Genomic DNA, 18,330 nt, shown 5'->3' on the forward strand with positions numbered 1-18,330 from the left:
GACGCCACGGATTTGGCGCGCTGGGCAGAAACCACTGGTCCGGTTGGACATCGCTGGTTTTACAGTATTCAAGTACGGATTAAAATAAACAGTGAAGTTCAGAAAAGCGCCTAGGAACAACTGCGTCGGCAGAAGGGGAAAAGTTCTGACAGGTAGAGCAGAGAACAAAAGTTTGCTGTTGTGCAGTCATGGATGAAGATTCTGAAGAATCGATAATGGAGGACAGGTCAGGATTTACGGAGGTATACTCAAGAAAGAAAAACTCAAAACGTAAGAAATCTTCTAAGGACCAAGAAGATAGTGGGGATATGGTGGTAACTACACAAGATACAATTAAAAAAAAGAACAAAGCAAATCAGGAAAATCCAAGAGAACAAACTGTACAAAATACTGAGGAGAATGGTTTCAAAGTTATGTTGACATTTGAAAAGAGTTCAGGAAAGCATTTGCATCCAATAGGACTATCCAAAGCGATCGATAAAATCATTGGAACAGTTGTTATGGCTAAATGTTTAGGACAAGGGAGAGTTCTGATAATAGTGAAAGAAAAAAACTACTAAAGATGAAAGAAATTAATGGGGAAAAGATTACATCCAAAGAGATTGGAGTAGCTAAGGTTGAAAAGGGGCCCTGATGTTAAAATTGATTTAGAGATATTGGATGAGAAAAGAGAATGGGAGGAAATGGGTAGTATTAAATATAATGTTAATAAGTATATACAGGAAATATTTTATGCAAGTATGCACATTTATACTGATCTGAGAATATGCTTAGGAGCAACTAAAACAACACCAGTCAATGCGTTATTAGTAGAGGCAAATGGAATGGCATTGAGTTTGAGGAGAGTTAAATTGTCTTTGGTATATTGGTTGTCTTTAAAGAGTTATTCTGAAAAACATATAGCTAAAGATATTTTTAATAATTGCTGGGAATACTCAAATAACAAAGGGAGAGGATATGGATGGAATATAAATCAGTAAGTGATATTTTAAAAAATGGTTAATACTAAAAGAAGTGTAAGTGATAGAAATAGAAATAGAAAAGAAGAGGTTATAATAACTAGGATGAGACTTGGACACTCGGGATTGAACGCTTCACTGTTCATAACTGGAATACATGAGACTGGTCTATGTGGGAATTGTGGGGAGAAAGAAACAGTGGAGCATGTAATATATAATTGTACAAGGTATGATGAAGAAAGAAAGGAATTAATATCATATTTAAACAAAACGGTAAGGTAAATAAGGATTTGGAATACTTATTAGGATATGAGTTTAACAGAGATAGAGAAGGATACAGGATGTTAATAAAATACATACATACTACTGGGTTAAGTGAAAGGATTTAAATATAGAATGCGGATGCTCTATTCTATTCTGGATCTTTAGGAGACCACAGATTTACTCTGGAGGAGCTGAACACGCAGCGCCAGGTGGAACCTGGGGAGAAGGAATGGGCTGGAGCATCGAATATTTTTTAAGCAGGAATATTTGTGTATATGTGTGTGTGTAAGAACAGGAAAAGCAAAAACAAGGAAGAAATTGATTATAAATAAACCTTGACTACATAACAGCAAAAGTAGGTGGCGATATGTACACAGGATGTAACACGCCAAAAAACGGAAGAAGAAGAAGAAGAAATTTGCTGGATGACGTCTGAACTACTCGCGAAAGTGACGTAACTCTACGTTTGTTCCTCCAATCAGAGCTCGCAGCGCACGATTTCGAACATCAACGTCCCCGACGGGAAATACGCCACAGAATCAACTCGCACAAAATACACAACTTACGCACTATCCGGCCTAAAGTAGCTGTTTATATATCTTATGATAGTGGCAAATAATTGGGTAAGACGTACGCCGTGTTTTGGTGATGCTCGGCGTAATATGGAAATAAAAGCTGATATCTTGATCAGCTGATAGACTTTACACTGGATTTCGTGGCTGTGTGACTGATCGTGCGCAGCTCAGCCATGGTTCGGGAGCGGGTGGTGCAGAAGAAGTCCTTCCAGCAAAGTCTGGACGACATCAAGGACAAAATGAAGGAAAAGAGAAACAAGCGTCTCGCCAGTGCTTTAGCTGCCAGCCGCGGCCTGTCAAAACTGAAGAACAAACACACAGGTGAGATTACAAGAGAATTTGGCTTTGTGTTGCATCCAGTGGCCAGTGTATTGGTATATTTGTGACTTAAGTTGTACCTTTTGATGTGTTTTTGTGTTTATAACTTCTAGTTTGTCTTTAATGATACCGTTAGTACCAGTACCAGGTCTATGGAAACACATCTCAGTTATTAAAACTGACATAAAACTATGAATTGTGTCATTTACGCACCCTCACATTGTTCCAAACCCATATAACTGATTTTCTTCTGTGGAAATCGAATTGAAATGTTAAGGACTGACAGCCTCAATCCCCATTCACTTTCTTTGCATTGTTTTCCATTAACGTTAACCCTAACATCTCCATTTGTGTTGCACAGAAGGTCATACAGGCTTGGAAGAAAATTGAAGGGACTGCAAATCACAACACAGTTTCATTTTTCCAATATATTTTGCCCTCCACAGCTACAGTGAAGCCATTTGTCCTGAAGAGTGTCCAGGTGAATAACAAAGCTCTTGCAGTAGCCCTGCAAACAGAGAGGGAGAAGGTACAGCAAGCGCAGGGGGTCATCCTGCAGCTCAAGAAAGAAAGGCAAGCGCTCATCTTTCACCTGCTGATGCTGAAGAGGACACTTAAAGATCGAAGACCTGCTGAAAGTGCCCAGGTGGGAGGTACACAAGGTGTCAAGCAGATGCTGAGTACTTACTTAGTGTGGTGCAGTTGCTTATATGTAAAGTTTTCATGGATGGAGCCATGGGTTGAAATGCAGTGCAGGATCCATGTAGATTTTTCTTTTTATGGGCATATGAAATGATGTGATTTAAGTGTGTGTGTAGTTATTACACTTATTCAAAACTCTGCTAGATTCATTTTCCTGCTTGTTTTTGTAGGTTTCTCCTGTTGAGATGGGTCCACCTCCGCCCATCAGTCCTAAGTAAGCAAGAGCAAATCTGCAGCTCTAAAGCTTTTAATAAAAAATATAACATTTGGGGTCAGTAAGATTTTTGTATGTTTTTGAAAAAAGTATTTTATGCTCACCAAGGCTTTATTTACGGATTTAAAAACAGCAATATTGTGAAATATTATAACGATTTAAAATAATGCTTTTGTATTTCATATATTTTAAAATGTAATTCATTTTCAAAAGACATTACTCCAGTCTTCAGTGTCTCATGATCCTTCAGAAATCATTCTAATATGCTGATATGCTTTTCAAGAAACATGTCTTATTATTGTCAATGCTGAAAATAATTTTGCTGTTTAATATGTTTGTGGAAAGCATTATTTTAGGATTAGTTTATCGAAAGCACAGCATTTATTCGAAATAATTCTTTTGTAACATTATACAATTCTTTACTGTCACTTTGATCAATTTAATTAATACTTGCTGAATAATAATTTCTAATACTTGAGAACCCATTTTGACCAAAACACAGCTTTTTTTTTTTTCATGATTCGTTCAACTTATTGATGATCATATTGTTACTGTCATTGTGGTGCAGACCAGTACATGTGGTTGAGACTGATATCCCTGATCATCACTCAGCAGAACCACCTTTTACTGCAGGTACTGGACTGTATCCTTATCACCTTAATTGCTGAATACTATAAACAGTCTGTATGTTTGTAGTTTTAATCTTTACTGGTTTATGTTTGCAGAGGCTGTTCCAGGTTGGCGAAGTGTCAGACAGGTTTCGTTGCCCCCCGCAGTAGGAACAAGGCGAAAGAGACGCTCTGAGGTTGTGAGGAGGCGAAGCTCACGTTTTGACTCTGGCACGGTCGAGAAATGTGACACATTGGATGTGAAAAGAGAAGAGATTATTGATAACAGACAAGAGGTGTGTCATGAACAGGAAGAGCTTAATGAGGAACAAGCTGGACAAAAAACAGGGCAGAACTGTGAGTTCAACCTAGAGATTTCTGAACTCCCAGCCGTTCAGCACTCGACGTCTGAGCCCCCCCAGCGGCCCACCAGACAGCCCAAGAAGAAACCTACCCAAGCCGCTCCCCGCCCCAAACCAGAGAGGGGACGCAAACCAGACCGAGCCCCGTTGAAGAAACCATGGGAAAACCCCAAACCCCATGCTCGCTCCAAGAGCCGGGACCGATCTCAGAGTCGTGCAAGAGCAGCGCTTCCACCTACCGATCGCCTTAACTCCTCGTTGGGTGGCAATGACACCTTTGACTTCGACTGTGAAGAGGCCATCCATCTAACGCCTTTCAGAGCAGGAACCAAAGCTGTGGAGAAACCATTACCTGATGCTCCGGATAAAGAGGACGAGGTCCTGCCCAGTCCTGTTGCCATGGAGACCAACAACAGCCTCTCAGAAGATGAACAGGATGCAGATGATTCTCCTTACGTACCGAAGAGGAGATCCAGAAGAGCTCGGAGTCCACCACCCAGACGGACTCGCTCTAAAAGACGGTCTGCTCGAGAGGCCAGAGAAAACAGAGGAAAAGAAAATACTGGCCAAAAGCAGGACCATGTTAAAATACAGCACACAGGTAAGCATTCAAAGATTTTATTTTGTATATGAAACTGTTGTGTTTTCTGTGGTTTGATTTCATTGTTTTAAATTAATGTTCTACAGAAAAAAGTGGGCCTGAAACTGAAGAAACTGGCCTGTATCTCTACGATGATCTTGACCCAGGCCTTCTGCTCCCACATTCACCAGTTTGTGTTCCTCCTGAGAATCCCAGCCAATCAGAACCAAGCCAAGAGATCTGCCAAGGTAACTTTGTATGTTGGAACACTAAACTGAAGCATTGAAGCATTTTTCAGGATTTCTGCAGCTTTCAAAAAGGTTTTTCTTGTTAATTCTCCCTTCCACAAATTAAGGCCTCAAAAGATCTTAAATCAGAGCAGAAATTCTTAAATTTAGTCATGCATTTAGCATTAAATGTTGCATGCACTGCAAAAAAAATTAATATCTTCCTCAGTATTTTCCAATGCAAGCCTCTACGCAAATTGTTTTCTGAGAAACGAAACAATAAGTTTATGCTTAAACAAGAACAAATCAACAGGGTATGAAAACATGTTTTCCTTTGAATTAAATTGATCTTGTTTTAATCATAAACTCACTCTTTATTTTTATTTTTTTTTAAGAAAACAGGACTTTTTATCTTATGTCTTTTTGCTTCTAAATGTATCTTGATTTAAGAATCTGTAGATAATGGCATTGGAAAACTAGTGGTTGAGAGCAGAGGTATTCATTGAAGTCCTTTTTTGCTAAATGAATTCAAAAGTAATGGAGATCTGTTGGAAATTGCATTTTCAAACTTTGAAGCATTGCTAATACAAGACATTTGCATTTAGAGACCATATTAGTGTATTGTCGCCCATTCAATGTATTCCCTAAATTCTCTTTATTTGGTCTTACATTTATCTTTATAAACCCTTTTTAACAACAGAAGTATTTCTTTAAATTTTCCTTGAATTTTTTCTTGAATTTTCTGTACTTGGGTCTTCTAAAGTCTTGCATTTCTTTATAAAATCTACAAAAACCCAGTTTTAACAATAGAAATATTTTCCCTTAGCGCCACCTTCGGTTGTTTCAGTGGAGTCTCCGATCCCAATTACTCCTGGTGGAGAGGCGGAGCTTATGATGATTGACTGCCCAATATTTGAATTTCCAAAGCACCCTTGCAGCTCATCCGACCAGGAAAATGAAATGCCCTTGGTGAATAGAGGCAGAAGAAAAGGTAAAATCCTTTACACTTGTTTTCTTTTCTTTTTTTGTTGCTATTTGACTTTAGATTCTGTTACATCTGTTGTTCTGGGCTCTCTTGTATCAATCTCTTGTTTCTCATCACATGTATGTGCATCTATCTATAAATATTCTCTCACCAACATCACATTTCTTGGGGTCACTTTTTCCAGAAGTGGTAGAAGGAAAATGAATTTGTCACACACATGCACTTGTGTTTCTGCAGGTGTGCTGGTTGTGCGCTCCTTTCTGGGCTTGGGTTTGAGTGATATGACAAATCTCTCCCCCGCAGACTATCAGAAGCACATGTCTGCTCAAAACACCCCTCAAAGCTCCAGTCGTAAGCGCCGCTGTACGAGTACTGTCAACTACAAGGAGCCCTCGATCAGCTCGTAAGTTCTTTGAAAATGAAATTGTTCAGACTGCCTGGTATTGTATTTTTTTTTTTTTAAAGCTTATGGCATGATCTTTTTGTCATCTAACACACTTTTTGTTTTTTAGGAAACTTCGACGTGGTGACAAATTTACAGACACCCGTTTCCTGCGTTCCCCCATCTTCAAACAGAAACCCACTTCCCGTCGGAGTTCACTTAAGATGGAATTATATAATGAGTCTTTTGTGGGTTGTCGCTGAATAACTGATGTGACTTAATAGGCCTTTGTAACATGATTCAACTTCATAGAATTACACTGCTGTCTGTCTAAACCTTTGCATAATTTTTTTCCTTTAGATTTTTAACTGTCTTTTACGTAATTGAGTATGTAATTGTTTTTAAATCTCGTGACTTTGTGAATATTAATAAAGTCTGTTCTTTTAATTGTTTGTTTCCATTTACAATTAGACAATTACACAAAATGAACCAAAAACCATTTTTATTAGACTTACAGCTGGAAGCATTTCAACAGATTGGTTTCAGATGATTTTAATTTCACTAAATTGTGTGTCAAGGCCATCTTGTAAGTTTACAATAGAGTTCCAAGACATTCATAAAGTATTAAATATATAGTATGATCATTTTAAAGACTTTCATTGAAGTTGACGATGGATGACCATATAAAATACATCAACTCCTAAACAGCTGAGTATAGGCATGTCTCTTAAGCTGTGTGGTACCAATAAAGTAAAACAGCTGAAATAGTTTCTGATGTCTAAATGCTTTACATGAAGCTCAAGCTGAAGTTACAATTAAGTAATTGAGTCAGGACCAAATTAATAAAACTTGCATATAGCCGACATCAACTTAGATATTATAAAAAGGCTGGTCTGATGAAATAAGTACGTAATTATTTTGGCAATGCTTTTCAGTAAAGTAGAATTGGTTTAACATTAAGAAATCTTTATGAATTATGATCTAATAACAGTTGTACTGCATTTATGGAAAATGAACATTAACCTAGATTTGAATGCTGTAAAAAATATTGCTAGTTCATGAGGCATGAGGTTTGATTTGTTAACTACATTACATTGTCAAAAGTGAATGCTGCATCTAAATCTAATTGTTCATATCAAAATTATTAATACGTTTTTTATTTTATATTAACATTGCTGCACTGTGAACTAACATGAGCATCTATTTTATTAGAATCAAGATTAATTGTATAAAAATATTTTGTTCATTGTTAGCTAATCCATTAAGTAAAGTTAACAAATGAGACCTTATTGTAATGTTTCCATTCATGATACCTAATACATGCACGTCACCACTGTATTCATGTTGCACATAGATCATAAAATCTGTGCCATGTTTTTTTCCATTCCTCTTCATGAGATCAAGAACAGTGTAAACTCATCAAAAATATACAAGTGTACACAAATTTTTCCACCAGTACAAAATCTGCCATAAGACAATGGACACAAAACAACACACATTTACGAGTTTACAAGTCAAACACGTTTATTTAAGTTTATGCTTTCTTTCGTGCTGCAGCTTTCTGGAGCTTCTTCAGCTCATGCTTGATGATCTTGTTCCTCTGCAGAGAGAGAAAAAAACAGGTTAGCTTGTAATCATATCTTCTGACAATGCAGCATCATATACACCACAAGATCTTTTTTGTACTACAGTCTCACAAAACATACCATTTTCTTGGCCTTCATCACCTTGTAGCGATCAAAGTCAGTCATTGTGGCCCTCTGTGAAAAGAAAATTAGCATGGTAAGAAAAAAAGATGAAGCAGAAATTGCTAGATCAGGCTAAAAGATGCCATTCATTCAACTATCATCATCCAAATAACAACTGGCATAAGCACAAGAGATCTCAACCGGCTCTGTATGTTGTTACATACCTTCTTTCTGGCCTCAATTTTCTTGGCCCAGCTGCTTTCTTCCCACTTCTTGTTGACCTCTGCCTTTTCCCAGGCGCGCCTCACGTACTTCTGACGGGCACTGAAGCAAAACAAAACAGAAAAGGTGACGAGTGAAACATACAGAAATTAACTAGTGCTCAGGGCGAAATTGCCACCAAAAGTGACAAATGCATCACTCAAAAAAAAAGTTTTATCCAACATTTCAGTTCACTACATTCCAGTCATCCAGATACAGATAGACCCTTTCTATCTACAAGACTGTGAGGACACGTTTCAACGGTCATCAGCATTGTAAAGCCTCGAAAGTTTTTTATATTTTGATTTTTTTTTTTTTAAATGTTGTGATGTTAACTATACTATACATCATCACCTTTGCATCAAATTACAAAAAAAACTAGCTAATGCGAGGGTGTTTCTAATGCAGTCTATGGGATGGACGATAAATTTGACATCATTCTCTCTTCTAACTGCCGTTAACAGTCTCTCTCAAATTTCTTCCTTTTTGAAAGTCATGAAAACACTATTGTGGAGTTTTTCTTTCGCTGTTTGAGCAAATGGGGATGCAAAAATATATTTATGGTACTCTCCCATTCACTGCTCTCGACCTTAACCCAACAATGACAACTTCCGCTGCGGAGAAACTCAGAAATGTGCAAAAGGTCTATTAAGTTGAATGCAGAGGCACTGAAGTGAACTGAAGGCACCAGAACATTTTTTTTAAACATGTAAATATGAAAATGCAAGTATATTTAAAGAGATTTTAATATTAAAAGGCACCTCAGAAGTGTCCAATTAAAACCAAAATACAGCCCTTTCAACGCAAGTTTTAAAATAACTTCTGACTTGTGTAAAATGTAACAAACACTTCTTTGACATTTGAAAGCAGAGCAAAATTAAGATACTCAAGAACCACTGCTGATCAAATACTACTACAATGAGACCAGCAAAATACATGCAATGTACCCATAAAATATGAAAAACGCTCCAGACACAAACTCACCTGTGAGGTACTTTGATGACGTAGTCAGTGAGCTGCAAGCACTTGAATGGCAAAGCTTGTCTCTTCACTCCAGTGCATGGGCCATCTACCAGTGCCTGGGGAGAATTAAAAACAACCTGTTATGACTCTGCAAAACTGCCATGTGTGATTTAACCATGCAATATATTTTCATTAAGCTTTTTAATGTGAAAAGACTGTGCGCTTCATATTATACAGTATAGGTGTATTCAAAACTCACCCGGTTTTGGTCAATGACATCTACAATTGCCACCAGTTTGCCCTCGTAAGGACCGAATGCAACGAAGGCAACGCGGCCGATCTCGACAAAGCGCTTAAACACCTGAAAATTAATATACAGGACACAGGAGATGAGTATTGATGCATTTTCAATTCAAAGTTATTCCAGTGAGAAAATGGCAGTGATAACGACTGGCTTCGCTTTGTGCGTATACAATTATTTGTTCCCCGGGCATTTATTTAACGTCTTATCTAATTACAAGATATAACTACACTTATCTATATAATATATTTTAGGCAGTCTCTCCCTTTCCAAAAGTCTCTAGCTTCATGTCCACTCCACAGCACAACCGTCCCGCTGAGTGATCACGCATGCCTCCATAAGAACTGAACTCAGCACGGCATTCCCGTTATAAAACGCATTCATTTCAGGGTCTTCATTACTTTAGCATCACTTGTTGGTAATTAAGTGTTTTAAAATCACTTGTTGGTAATTAAGTGTGAAAGACGACTTTAGAGTCTGACGGCTAATTTATGTGTAGACTCCGGTCAATCCGGCCTAACCCCCTCTACCACGTTGTTTCGAGACATGTCTGAAGCTTATTTTCTCACCGATAGCGCTATAAGGCTCACTTATACTACAATAACACTATATGTGGGGTCATTGTGTTATTAATATACGTTTCCGATGCTTTCTTGGCCTGTAATATTTTATAAAATACCATATTTATTTGATTTTAGACTCCGCGTAAGTGAGTTCACTCACCATGATGGCAGACCGTGGTAGAAAAAGGACTCAAGGACTTCCGCTCTGGAATGAAGAGCCTTCCGTTTGAGTACTGCGCATGCGCGGCGTCTACAAACGTGTAGGTATGACTGGAAGAGGATTGTGATGTAAAAGCCATTGGAGCTGTTTATTTTCCTTTTTGAACAGTTTATCATATACAAGTCCAAGAGTGTGCTGTGACAGTGTCTTTTATTATTATTATTATTATTATTATTTATTAAAAGAAAGAATCATTACAGGCAAGTTTAAGCATAAGTATAAAGGCTGCACATCAAAAAAAAAAAAGGAAAAGTGTTCGTATATCAGGGACCATGTGATGTAATTATGAATGGCCCAAATCCTTTAAGCAGTTTGATACGAACTGTTCAAAAGAACATATCCAAATTGCACTGTTAATAATATGGTTTGGAACAAATCACAGAGTAAACATATATTATTTTAGAAAATCTCGTGTACTTGTAAATAATGCAGTATATTAAGCAAAAAACATTTTTGGTGTTTTGTGCTGGACTGGTCATAGCAAGAAGTGGTAGAAAAGCTTCCAGTGCACGCAGTTTAGTGTGTGACCGCCGGGTGGCAGTAACAAGCACCCGTCAGAGTCTCACAGTTACACGTAAATATACTTTTTACATTAAACGTGGCAGGTTTGTGCTGAAAGAAAATTGTCCCAGGACTCTATCCAGGAGGCTCGTTGGTCTAGGGGTATGATTCTCGCTTAGGGTGCGAGAGGTCCCGGGTTCAAATCCCGGACGAGCCCTTTCTTTTTCAGATGCTTCTAATGCTCATCACTGTCACGCAACAATGGCAATTAAATGATCATTTATTTAAATTACGTATTTAATTTAATAAATAATAAAATAAAATATCATGTTCTCAATAAAAACTTTACATCATTAATTATTTGTTTCATCTTTGTTGATTTTCAATTTAAAACATCATATAGGCCTATATTTATATATATATATATATATAGTATAATCAGTTTACCATATCCTTGCTGACTAAGTATTAATTTCTTTTGAAAGAAAATTCTACAAAAGATTTCTATTTTGAATAATCACTGTTCTTTTTATTTGTTTTACTTTTACTCATCAAGTAATCCTAACAAAAGCATCAGTTTCCAAAAACTGTTTTCAACAATGATAACAAATCAGCATATTAAAGGATTTCTGAAAGGATCATGTGACACTGAAGACTGTAATGGCTGATGAAAATTCAGCTTTGCCATCACTAGAATAAATTATATTTTAAAGTATATTCAAATGGAAACCATTATTTTAAATTGTAATAATATTTCACAATATTACTGTTTTTAATGCAGTTTTGATCAAATAAATGCAGCCTTGATAAGCATAAGTGACTTATTTAAAAAGCATTAAAAAATCATACTGATCCCTAACTTTTGAACGGTAGTGTATATAATTTGGAGAGATCCAAAGGTACTGCACAACACTTGGTTGAATAGAGATGTGTGACCTCTGTCAGCTATAAATGAAAATGAATATGCGCTCTAACCAAGAGTGGGTGAAAGGTGCATGTTTGGCCCTTGGGGATCTTCTTTGACCACTTCCCTATTTGCACTGCCTGTGTTTCAGTCCTCTTTCTCACAAAAATAATATGTCAGTGATGACAATACACAAGGAACTATGAGAACAGATCAAGAGGAATTTGTACTTACACAAAGGAGGTAAGCTGTGCACGTATACATCTCTATACGCATGTGTTCATGAAATAAAGAGATAAATGTTATTCTATTAATATAAATATAAATATAAATATAAATTCTATTCTGTATTACTTGCTTGTGGTTGGTATAATGTTAAATACATAGGCCTACATAAATGTATATACAACTCTTTAATGACAATAGGAAATATCGAAAAATGTTAAATAAATATAAGTAAGGATCATGTAATCATATTGTGAAATACCCAAGGGGCATTTTCTAAATATTAGACAGAAAATGTTCTTACACAAGAGCCAGAAGAACGATGAGAAAGATGGAAACAATAACAGAAAAAATCCAGGCATTATTAAATCTTAATGTGTGCATTTTGTATCGGTTCGCTGTATATCACAGGTCGTGGTGGATCTCCAGTTGGCTGCCATCCTGGTGTCCCACCTCACTCTCCTATCTTATAAAAGCAGAAAACAAAATCCTGAAACGTAAGTGTACTGTAAGGGTAACTCCTAAAAGGTTTCTGATCCCCATACAAACCATTCAGCATCTCTATTGTATTTTCAGCCATCAAAGTGAAGTTTACTCAAGGATATGTTCCCATATCTAATGGCAACTACATATGGACTCTTGGCTTTAATGAAAGAGAAAGCTCATCTGACCTGTCAGCCTCTGGGGTTCAGTGCCGTCAGGTCCCACTGGTGCTGCTTCATGGTTTTGGGGGTGGAGTGGGTCTGTGGGTAAAAAATCTACCTGCCCTTGCATTGGAAGGATGGCCCATGTTTGCACTGGACATGTTGGGTTTTGGACGCAGCAGTCGACCGACTTTCGGCAGGGATGCCAAGGATGCAGAGGAGCAGTTTGTACAAGCCCTGGAGGACTGGAGAAAAGCAGAAGGGTTGGAATATATGATTCTCCTTGGCCATGATCTTGGAGGGTATGTGTCTACTGCATATGCCCTGAAATATCCTCACAGGTGTGTTTGGAATTCAAATAACATTTTAGCAATCCTGAATCATTCAAGGATACTTTTAATGTCCGCTATAATGATTTTGTCTCAGATTGAAGCACTTGGTGTTGGTGGAGCCATGGGGTTTTGCAGCAAGACCAAATGTTCAGGAGCATTGGGTTCCCATCTGGATTAAAGTATTCGGGGCAGCAATGAATCCATTTAACCATCTTGGTCTGCTTAGGCTGGCAGGCCCATTGGGTGTGAAACAGTGTTGTTATCATTAACTGAAACTAGTAAAAATCACTTTCAGTAAATAAAATAGAGCTGAAATAAAGTAAAATATTAATATTAATTGAAATACTAAAACTTAATTAAAAATGAGAAATTTTGCTGTGGCAACTATAACTGAAAAAAAGTGTAAGCTGACATTAAAATTACTAAAACTAAAACTGAAATATAAAAAAACGAAATAGAAGTATAAAAAACTAAACAAAAAAGCACATAACAAAATTATTATTTTTTAAACTCAAATTAAATGTAAATGAAAATATAAAAATAAAAATAATGGCCAAAAAAATATTAATAAATACATATGGAATATATAGGCCCAATACTGAATATTCAAACACTGGTCTGAAACTTAAACAGACACACACACACATACAAATCTGAATTGTGTGTATATATTTTTTTCCTTTAATAAGAAATATGCAATGAATCGCGAGATATACTAAATTCACAATGTGAGAAATAAGGATGCAGTTAGGAAAAACAAGTCGCATTGCAATTGTGATAACCTAATACCGCGTAAGGTCATCACGATAAATAAATGATAACCATTTTATTTTTTATGCTGGTTTGGAAATCTTCCATAGTAAGGTGACTGATCTATCTTTTTCGTATTTATTTCTCTTTCAGGTCCTTTGTTGCTACAGCTTTTGCGATCAGATTTTAAGCAGAAATATGCTTCTGTATTTGCCGATGACACAGTGGCTGATTACATATACCATGTGAACGCACAAACAGCCAGGTATAAACCGCGAACCCGGATGGAATAACTACTTTCTGACCTAACGGACATAAATTAAAGCCTACTCATTTGTTTTGTGATTGGTCAGCGGTGAGACGGCGTTTAAAAACATGACAATTCCATACGCATGGCCTCAGCACCCCATGATGAATCGTGTGGAGATGATCAGTCCCTCTCTTCCCATGACCTTCATCTACGGATCACGTTCCAGCATCGATGGCCAATCAGGAAAAGCCATTCAAGAAATGAGACCCAACTCACACACAGAAATCATAGTAAGTTTGATTTCAGTGATCACATTGTCTTCCCCTGTAAAACTCCCCACAGTCACCTTTTTCTTCCTAATTCCTTAAGGTCATTCAGGGTGCAGGTCACTACGTATTCGCGGACCAATCGGAGGACTTCAACCAGGCTGTGCTCAAGATATGCAATAATGTCAAGCACAATGGGAAGGATGAATGAGAGAGAGAGAGAGAAAAATGAACAAAAATTGCATGGTGGAGAGGGTAGGCTATATGAGCCAAAGTCATGTACGTGACAGGAGGATTAGATGAAGGTGTGAAATGAGAGCCAGAGGAGGAGGATATATAGAAAATATAAAGGAAAAAAGATTAAAACTTGCTCGATCATTTATAGCTTTCTGCAAGCGTGCTTTACAAAATACATAGGCCTATGCGTAGGTAAATACTCATGTAACATGTTATATGACAACAACGACAAAGTAATTTATTTTAATTAGGAAAATCTTCAGTACTTCTGAATATTTCAGCATATTACGCAAGCAAAAATAAGAAGATTACAAAAATAAACGGCTTTGCTTTTGTATGCTGGTTTGCTTTTGAATGCTGACAGAAAACGTGCCTTCCGGATGAACGCAGTTTAGTGTGTGACCGCTGGGTGGCACTAGCTGGCAGATGCTCACAGTTACACGGGGGTGTGATTTTTTGAGTGAGAGGTCGGGTTCAAATCCCGGACGATCCCGTTGTTTTCTGATGCTTTAAGCGGTCATTACTTTGTCAATGGCAAGGAATATGTCTAAAATGTAGTGATGGGAGAAACGAAGCTTTTCGAAGCATTGAATCAATTGAACCAATTGCTTCGAAAAATGATTCGATGTTTCGAAGCACTTGAGACACCTGCTGGTGAAAACGTTGTAAAAGCATCAAGAGCTCAGACCAAACTTACAAAATGTTTTTTTTAGAAATACCATTTTTTAAAATAAATAATAAACACTTAAATACTATTAAATATTAGTGCTTGTGTTATGTGTTTTATTTAAGTATAATCAAACCCTTAACACACAATGAACTAAATTAATTTTTTTATGAATTAATTGATTTATGTAATTATTTAATTAATTGTTTTCATTAGAGCTGTCTATAAAAACCAGCAGGCAAGAGTAGTGAAGGAGAAGGTGAAGGAGGTGGATTTAATTCTATCGTAAACTCATTTAGCTATTTTTAAGGTATGATGTGATTTGTAGGTTGAAAGTACTGAATGTTTTTTACACATTTTTTAAAACTATATAGCCATCTGTGTTAAAGAGAAGTTATCTTTTGTTTAACCCACAACATCTGGCCCTGAATTCTTTATTTTTATAGTCAAATTTCGTGGGTTTTCATGTCACATGATTAACTGGGGCAAGTTCAAGCTCAAACCGGTGCGCAACGTTTTGCTTCGGTTTCCGGTTTGAACGACATGTTTCCTGGAAACGGTGTGCAACGGTCTGCAACTGGGTTTGAGATATACGTTTTCTCGTTTGGTGGGTGTGTCAAAAATGTCAGCCCAATCAGCAGCAACATGTAAACCACGCGGTATTAAAGAGACAGCTGCACAATGTAATAAATTCACAAGAGCTAGTATATTGTTTGCACATGTTTATTTACGGAAAAATAAATAACAACATTTCAATATCCATCATTGCACCAAGTCAATACACAACATAAAAAACTTCAACAGGTTATAAATGTTTCTGAGCTTGTATCACTAAAGAAGACATGTTTTAAACAAGACTTTAAGACAAGCCAGCATACATTTGTCTTTCAAACTTTTCAATCTAGTTATTACAGTTTTTCTTACAGGTTTTTTTTTCAACTGCTTTTACACACATTTTCAAAACTTTGCCTCTTTTTTTCAAAACTTTACACACAAATCCAAGAATTGCACACACAAAATGCCTCACGTCTCTTGCTAAATGAAGCACTGCATTCAAAATATCACAAACATATCTCAATAGCAAACATTTTCAAACACCTTTGTATGAAGGTAGAATGACGTCAAAAAGATTTGCATACGCAGGGTAAGAGTTGTGGAAGTGTACATAAGACTGTAAGCGTAAATAAAATTTGCATGCGCAAGAGAAGCTTTGTAAAGGTGTAAATCGTGTTTCAAGCGCAAGAAAAAAAATATTTGCAGCATTTTACTGTTACTCGTAAGTGTAATTCATGTATTGTGAAACAGCAGCTTCATGCTAACGCAAAATAAATATGATCTGCATGCTTCTGACTTCCATTTTTCCGCGCTTACACTTTTGGCACGTTTTTGTCGCCAAAAGACGGTCAAAAGCACTGCAAGCCTGTGAACAGTGATTTGCAAGCGAAAACAACAGTTTAAAGAACTGCAAAACGGATTGACTGCATAGAACCAATCTGTATGTGTAAAAAAACAAACTGTTGCAAATGTCTAAATGACTTGTTGTACATGTGGGGCAAAAAGTTTTTAAAGTTAATAAAAGGCCCACTGCCTTTCTCAATATTTAGCCTATGCTGCATTATAATTGTGATAAAATGGCGACCTCTAGCAGTCAGAAAGAGCAACTGGCCAGCAGGCCTGGTATCCATTGGCCAGGGGTCTCTAACCCTGCTCCTGGAGATCTACCGTCCTGCAGAGTTCAGCTCCATCCCCAATCAAACTGTCACACCCGGTTGCCTGCACCACTGTGAGGCTTTAGAGGGCGTTCCTGTTTTGTGTTAAAAAAAAAACACACTCACTCACACACACACACACACACACACACACACATATATATATATATATATACATATGAGCTGGATACCATAGAGCACCCCCCCACATAACAAATCCCAATTTAACCCCTGCCCCCAACCCAAAACATCAAACATCATCGCACTGGTTGACTTCCAATCTGCAAGAGCAAGATCACATAAAATAAATTACAATATTTATTCAAATAATTCACTCAACGATTCAAACTCAGTCTCACTCCTTTTACACTGAGATTCAGCCTTTGCTGTGTATAGACATCCCAAATCTTGATGTTTTACTCAGTGTGCATATAAGACCATGCTTACCTAAAATGGACAAGGTTATAGTTCACTCCTGTCAAAGAAATCACAACATTCAAATAATTCAAGCTTTATGACACACAAAAACTGAAGGAGCCATCTTGGAAGGATCATTGAGTAAATTATGCGCTGTAGCTCAGGTGGATAAAGAAAATTATTGTTTTGCGATTACTGCATTTACTGTCCATTTGAGTTATGTTATATGTAGTGTAAACTTATAGTAGCCTTAAAAAATGTCAATATCATTGGCCTCGTCCATTATTGTAAGAAATAATGGTCCAACAAACATTTTTTCTTTAATGCATGGGAAATTCAAGCTTAATAACTAAACCAGCATTTAGTCTTTAACCCCTGCACCCTGTTACTTGCAACCAGATTACCCAGCTTTTTAAATTTAATTTTAATGTTGTTCAAGCTCTTGTTCTATCCAGGCTGGACTATTGCAATGCTCTCTTGGCAGGTCTTCCAGCCACTTCTATCAAACCTCTACAATTAATCCAAAATGCCGCTGCAAGATTAATCTTTAATGAGCCGAAAAGAACGCATGTCACACCTCTGTTCATCAATTTGCACTGGCTACCAGTAGCTGCTCACATTAAATTCAAGGCATTAATGTTTGCCTACAAAACCACCACTAAATTCATTACTTCAGAGTTATGTGCCCTCTAGAAGCTTGCGTTCTGCAAGTGAACGGCGTATTATTGTTATTTTCCAGGGTGTTGCCAATACGGATCGGAGCACCAACTATCCGCTCTGCACAACAGTCTCCTCGATTAGTGATGCTAACCCTGGTTACATTGTAGGTTTTCATCGTCAACTCTCCACCAGGGATCATTATCCCCTGCAGTGTGAGTGGAGGACCCGAGATTGTAATTTGACTCCTTTTTGCCATCGACAGCATTTTGAGCAGCTCCTAAATGATTGTATATGGAAGACTGGACAGCGTCGGCTCCAACAGCAACATTTCCTATTCAACGTAAAATAATATTATTTTTTATTTTATTACACTAAAATATAATGCCAATTAATTGTAAAAATAAAATATAATGTTAAGCTACAGTATGTGACCAAATGATTAGTTATTAGTTTTCAAATGTTTAATAAGAATATTATATGCTACTGACAGCCCTTTCAAAGTAACAATGAACACTTACTTTCAACACAAGGGCACTCTGACGTCCCCTTTTCCGTAAAAAAAAAAAATCATGAAATAATGAAATAACTTATATCAC

The 18,330-nt window shown here is 37.1% G+C and overlaps 3 protein-coding genes, 1 non-coding gene and 1 pseudogene across 5 annotated transcripts; 3 read left to right on the top strand and 2 right to left on the bottom strand.

The window, feature by feature from the left end:
- The first annotated feature begins 1,578 nt into the window (after positions 1–1,578).
- On the top strand, positions 1,579–6,495 carry LOC107706259 (shugoshin-like 1). 2 transcript variants are annotated; one of them, XM_016509927.1, is made up of 9 exons: positions 1,579–2,119; positions 2,563–2,762; positions 2,989–3,032; positions 3,601–3,665; positions 3,758–4,603; positions 4,690–4,830; positions 5,636–5,800; positions 6,032–6,197; positions 6,307–6,495. In XM_016509927.1, exons 1-9 carry the CDS (start codon positions 1,972–1,974, stop codon positions 6,437–6,439), a joined length of 1,908 nt encoding a protein of 635 aa, XP_016365413.1. In that variant the 5' UTR covers positions 1,579–1,971; the 3' UTR covers positions 6,440–6,495. The 2 variants fall into 2 exon arrangements, with proteins under 2 accessions (XP_016365413.1, XP_016365414.1); XM_016509928.1 differs by having other exon boundaries at positions 6,098–6,197.
- Positions 6,496–7,674: 1,179 nt separating this feature from the next.
- LOC107706260 (60S ribosomal protein L14-like) lies at positions 7,675–10,194 on the bottom strand. Its single transcript, XM_016509929.1, has 6 exons — positions 10,113–10,194; positions 9,348–9,449; positions 9,110–9,204; positions 8,089–8,188; positions 7,883–7,936; positions 7,675–7,776 (listed from the first exon to the last, which is right to left on the bottom strand). The coding sequence occupies exons 1-6, from the start codon at positions 10,113–10,115 to the stop codon at positions 7,711–7,713; spliced, it is 420 nt and encodes a 139-aa protein (XP_016365415.1). The 5' UTR covers positions 10,116–10,194; the 3' UTR covers positions 7,675–7,710.
- Positions 10,195–10,818: 624 nt separating this feature from the next.
- On the top strand, positions 10,819–10,890 carry trnap-agg (transfer RNA proline (anticodon AGG)). Its single transcript has one exon. It is a non-coding gene; the product is annotated as a tRNA-Pro (tRNA).
- An 868-nt stretch (positions 10,891–11,758) lies between these two features.
- abhd5b (abhydrolase domain containing 5, lysophosphatidic acid acyltransferase b) lies at positions 11,759–14,961 on the top strand. The gene is made up of 7 exons (XM_016509752.1): positions 11,759–11,820; positions 12,214–12,299; positions 12,379–12,787; positions 12,873–13,021; positions 13,682–13,793; positions 13,882–14,068; positions 14,148–14,961. The coding sequence occupies exons 1-7, from the start codon at positions 11,780–11,782 to the stop codon at positions 14,253–14,255; spliced, it is 1,092 nt and encodes a 363-aa protein (XP_016365238.1). The 5' UTR covers positions 11,759–11,779; the 3' UTR covers positions 14,256–14,961.
- Positions 14,962–16,907: 1,946 nt separating this feature from the next.
- The window catches only part of LOC107706143 (uncharacterized), an 8,125-nt pseudogene continuing 6,702 nt past the window's right edge, over positions 16,908–18,330 (bottom strand).

Source organism: Sinocyclocheilus rhinocerous, unplaced genomic scaffold (genome assembly GCF_001515625.1).
Source record: "Sinocyclocheilus rhinocerous isolate Xijiao unplaced genomic scaffold, SAMN03320098_v1.1 scaffold53, whole genome shotgun sequence".
Classification (NCBI taxonomy): Eukaryota; Metazoa; Chordata; class Actinopteri; order Cypriniformes; family Cyprinidae; genus Sinocyclocheilus; species Sinocyclocheilus rhinocerous.

Excerpts from the sequence above, each read along its gene's own strand:
- LOC107706259 (XM_016509927.1), top strand. The coding sequence starts at position 1,972 with ATGGTTCGGGAGCGGGTGGTGCAGAAGAAGTCCTTCCAGCAAAGTCTG. Across the intron at positions 3,033-3,600 it reads CCTCCGCCCATCAGTCCTAA|ACCAGTACATGTGGTTGAGA; the intron begins GTAAGCAAGAGC and ends ATTGTGGTGCAG. Across the intron at positions 4,604-4,689 it reads TGTTAAAATACAGCACACAG|AAAAAAGTGGGCCTGAAACT; the intron begins GTAAGCATTCAA and ends AATGTTCTACAG.
- LOC107706260 (XM_016509929.1), bottom strand. Across the intron at positions 9,205-9,347 it reads ATGTCATTGACCAAAACCGG|GCACTGGTAGATGGCCCATG; the intron begins GTGAGTTTTGAA and ends AATTCTCCCCAG. Across the intron at positions 7,777-7,882 it reads TGATGAAGGCCAAGAAAATG|AGGAACAAGATCATCAAGCA; the intron begins GTATGTTTTGTG and ends CTCTCTCTGCAG.
- abhd5b (XM_016509752.1), top strand. The coding sequence starts at position 11,780 with ATGAGAACAGATCAAGAGGAATTTGTACTTACACAAAGGAG. Across the intron at positions 13,794-13,881 it reads GTGAACGCACAAACAGCCAG|CGGTGAGACGGCGTTTAAAA; the intron begins GTATAAACCGCG and ends GTGATTGGTCAG. Across the intron at positions 14,069-14,147 it reads ACTCACACACAGAAATCATA|GTCATTCAGGGTGCAGGTCA; the intron begins GTAAGTTTGATT and ends TAATTCCTTAAG.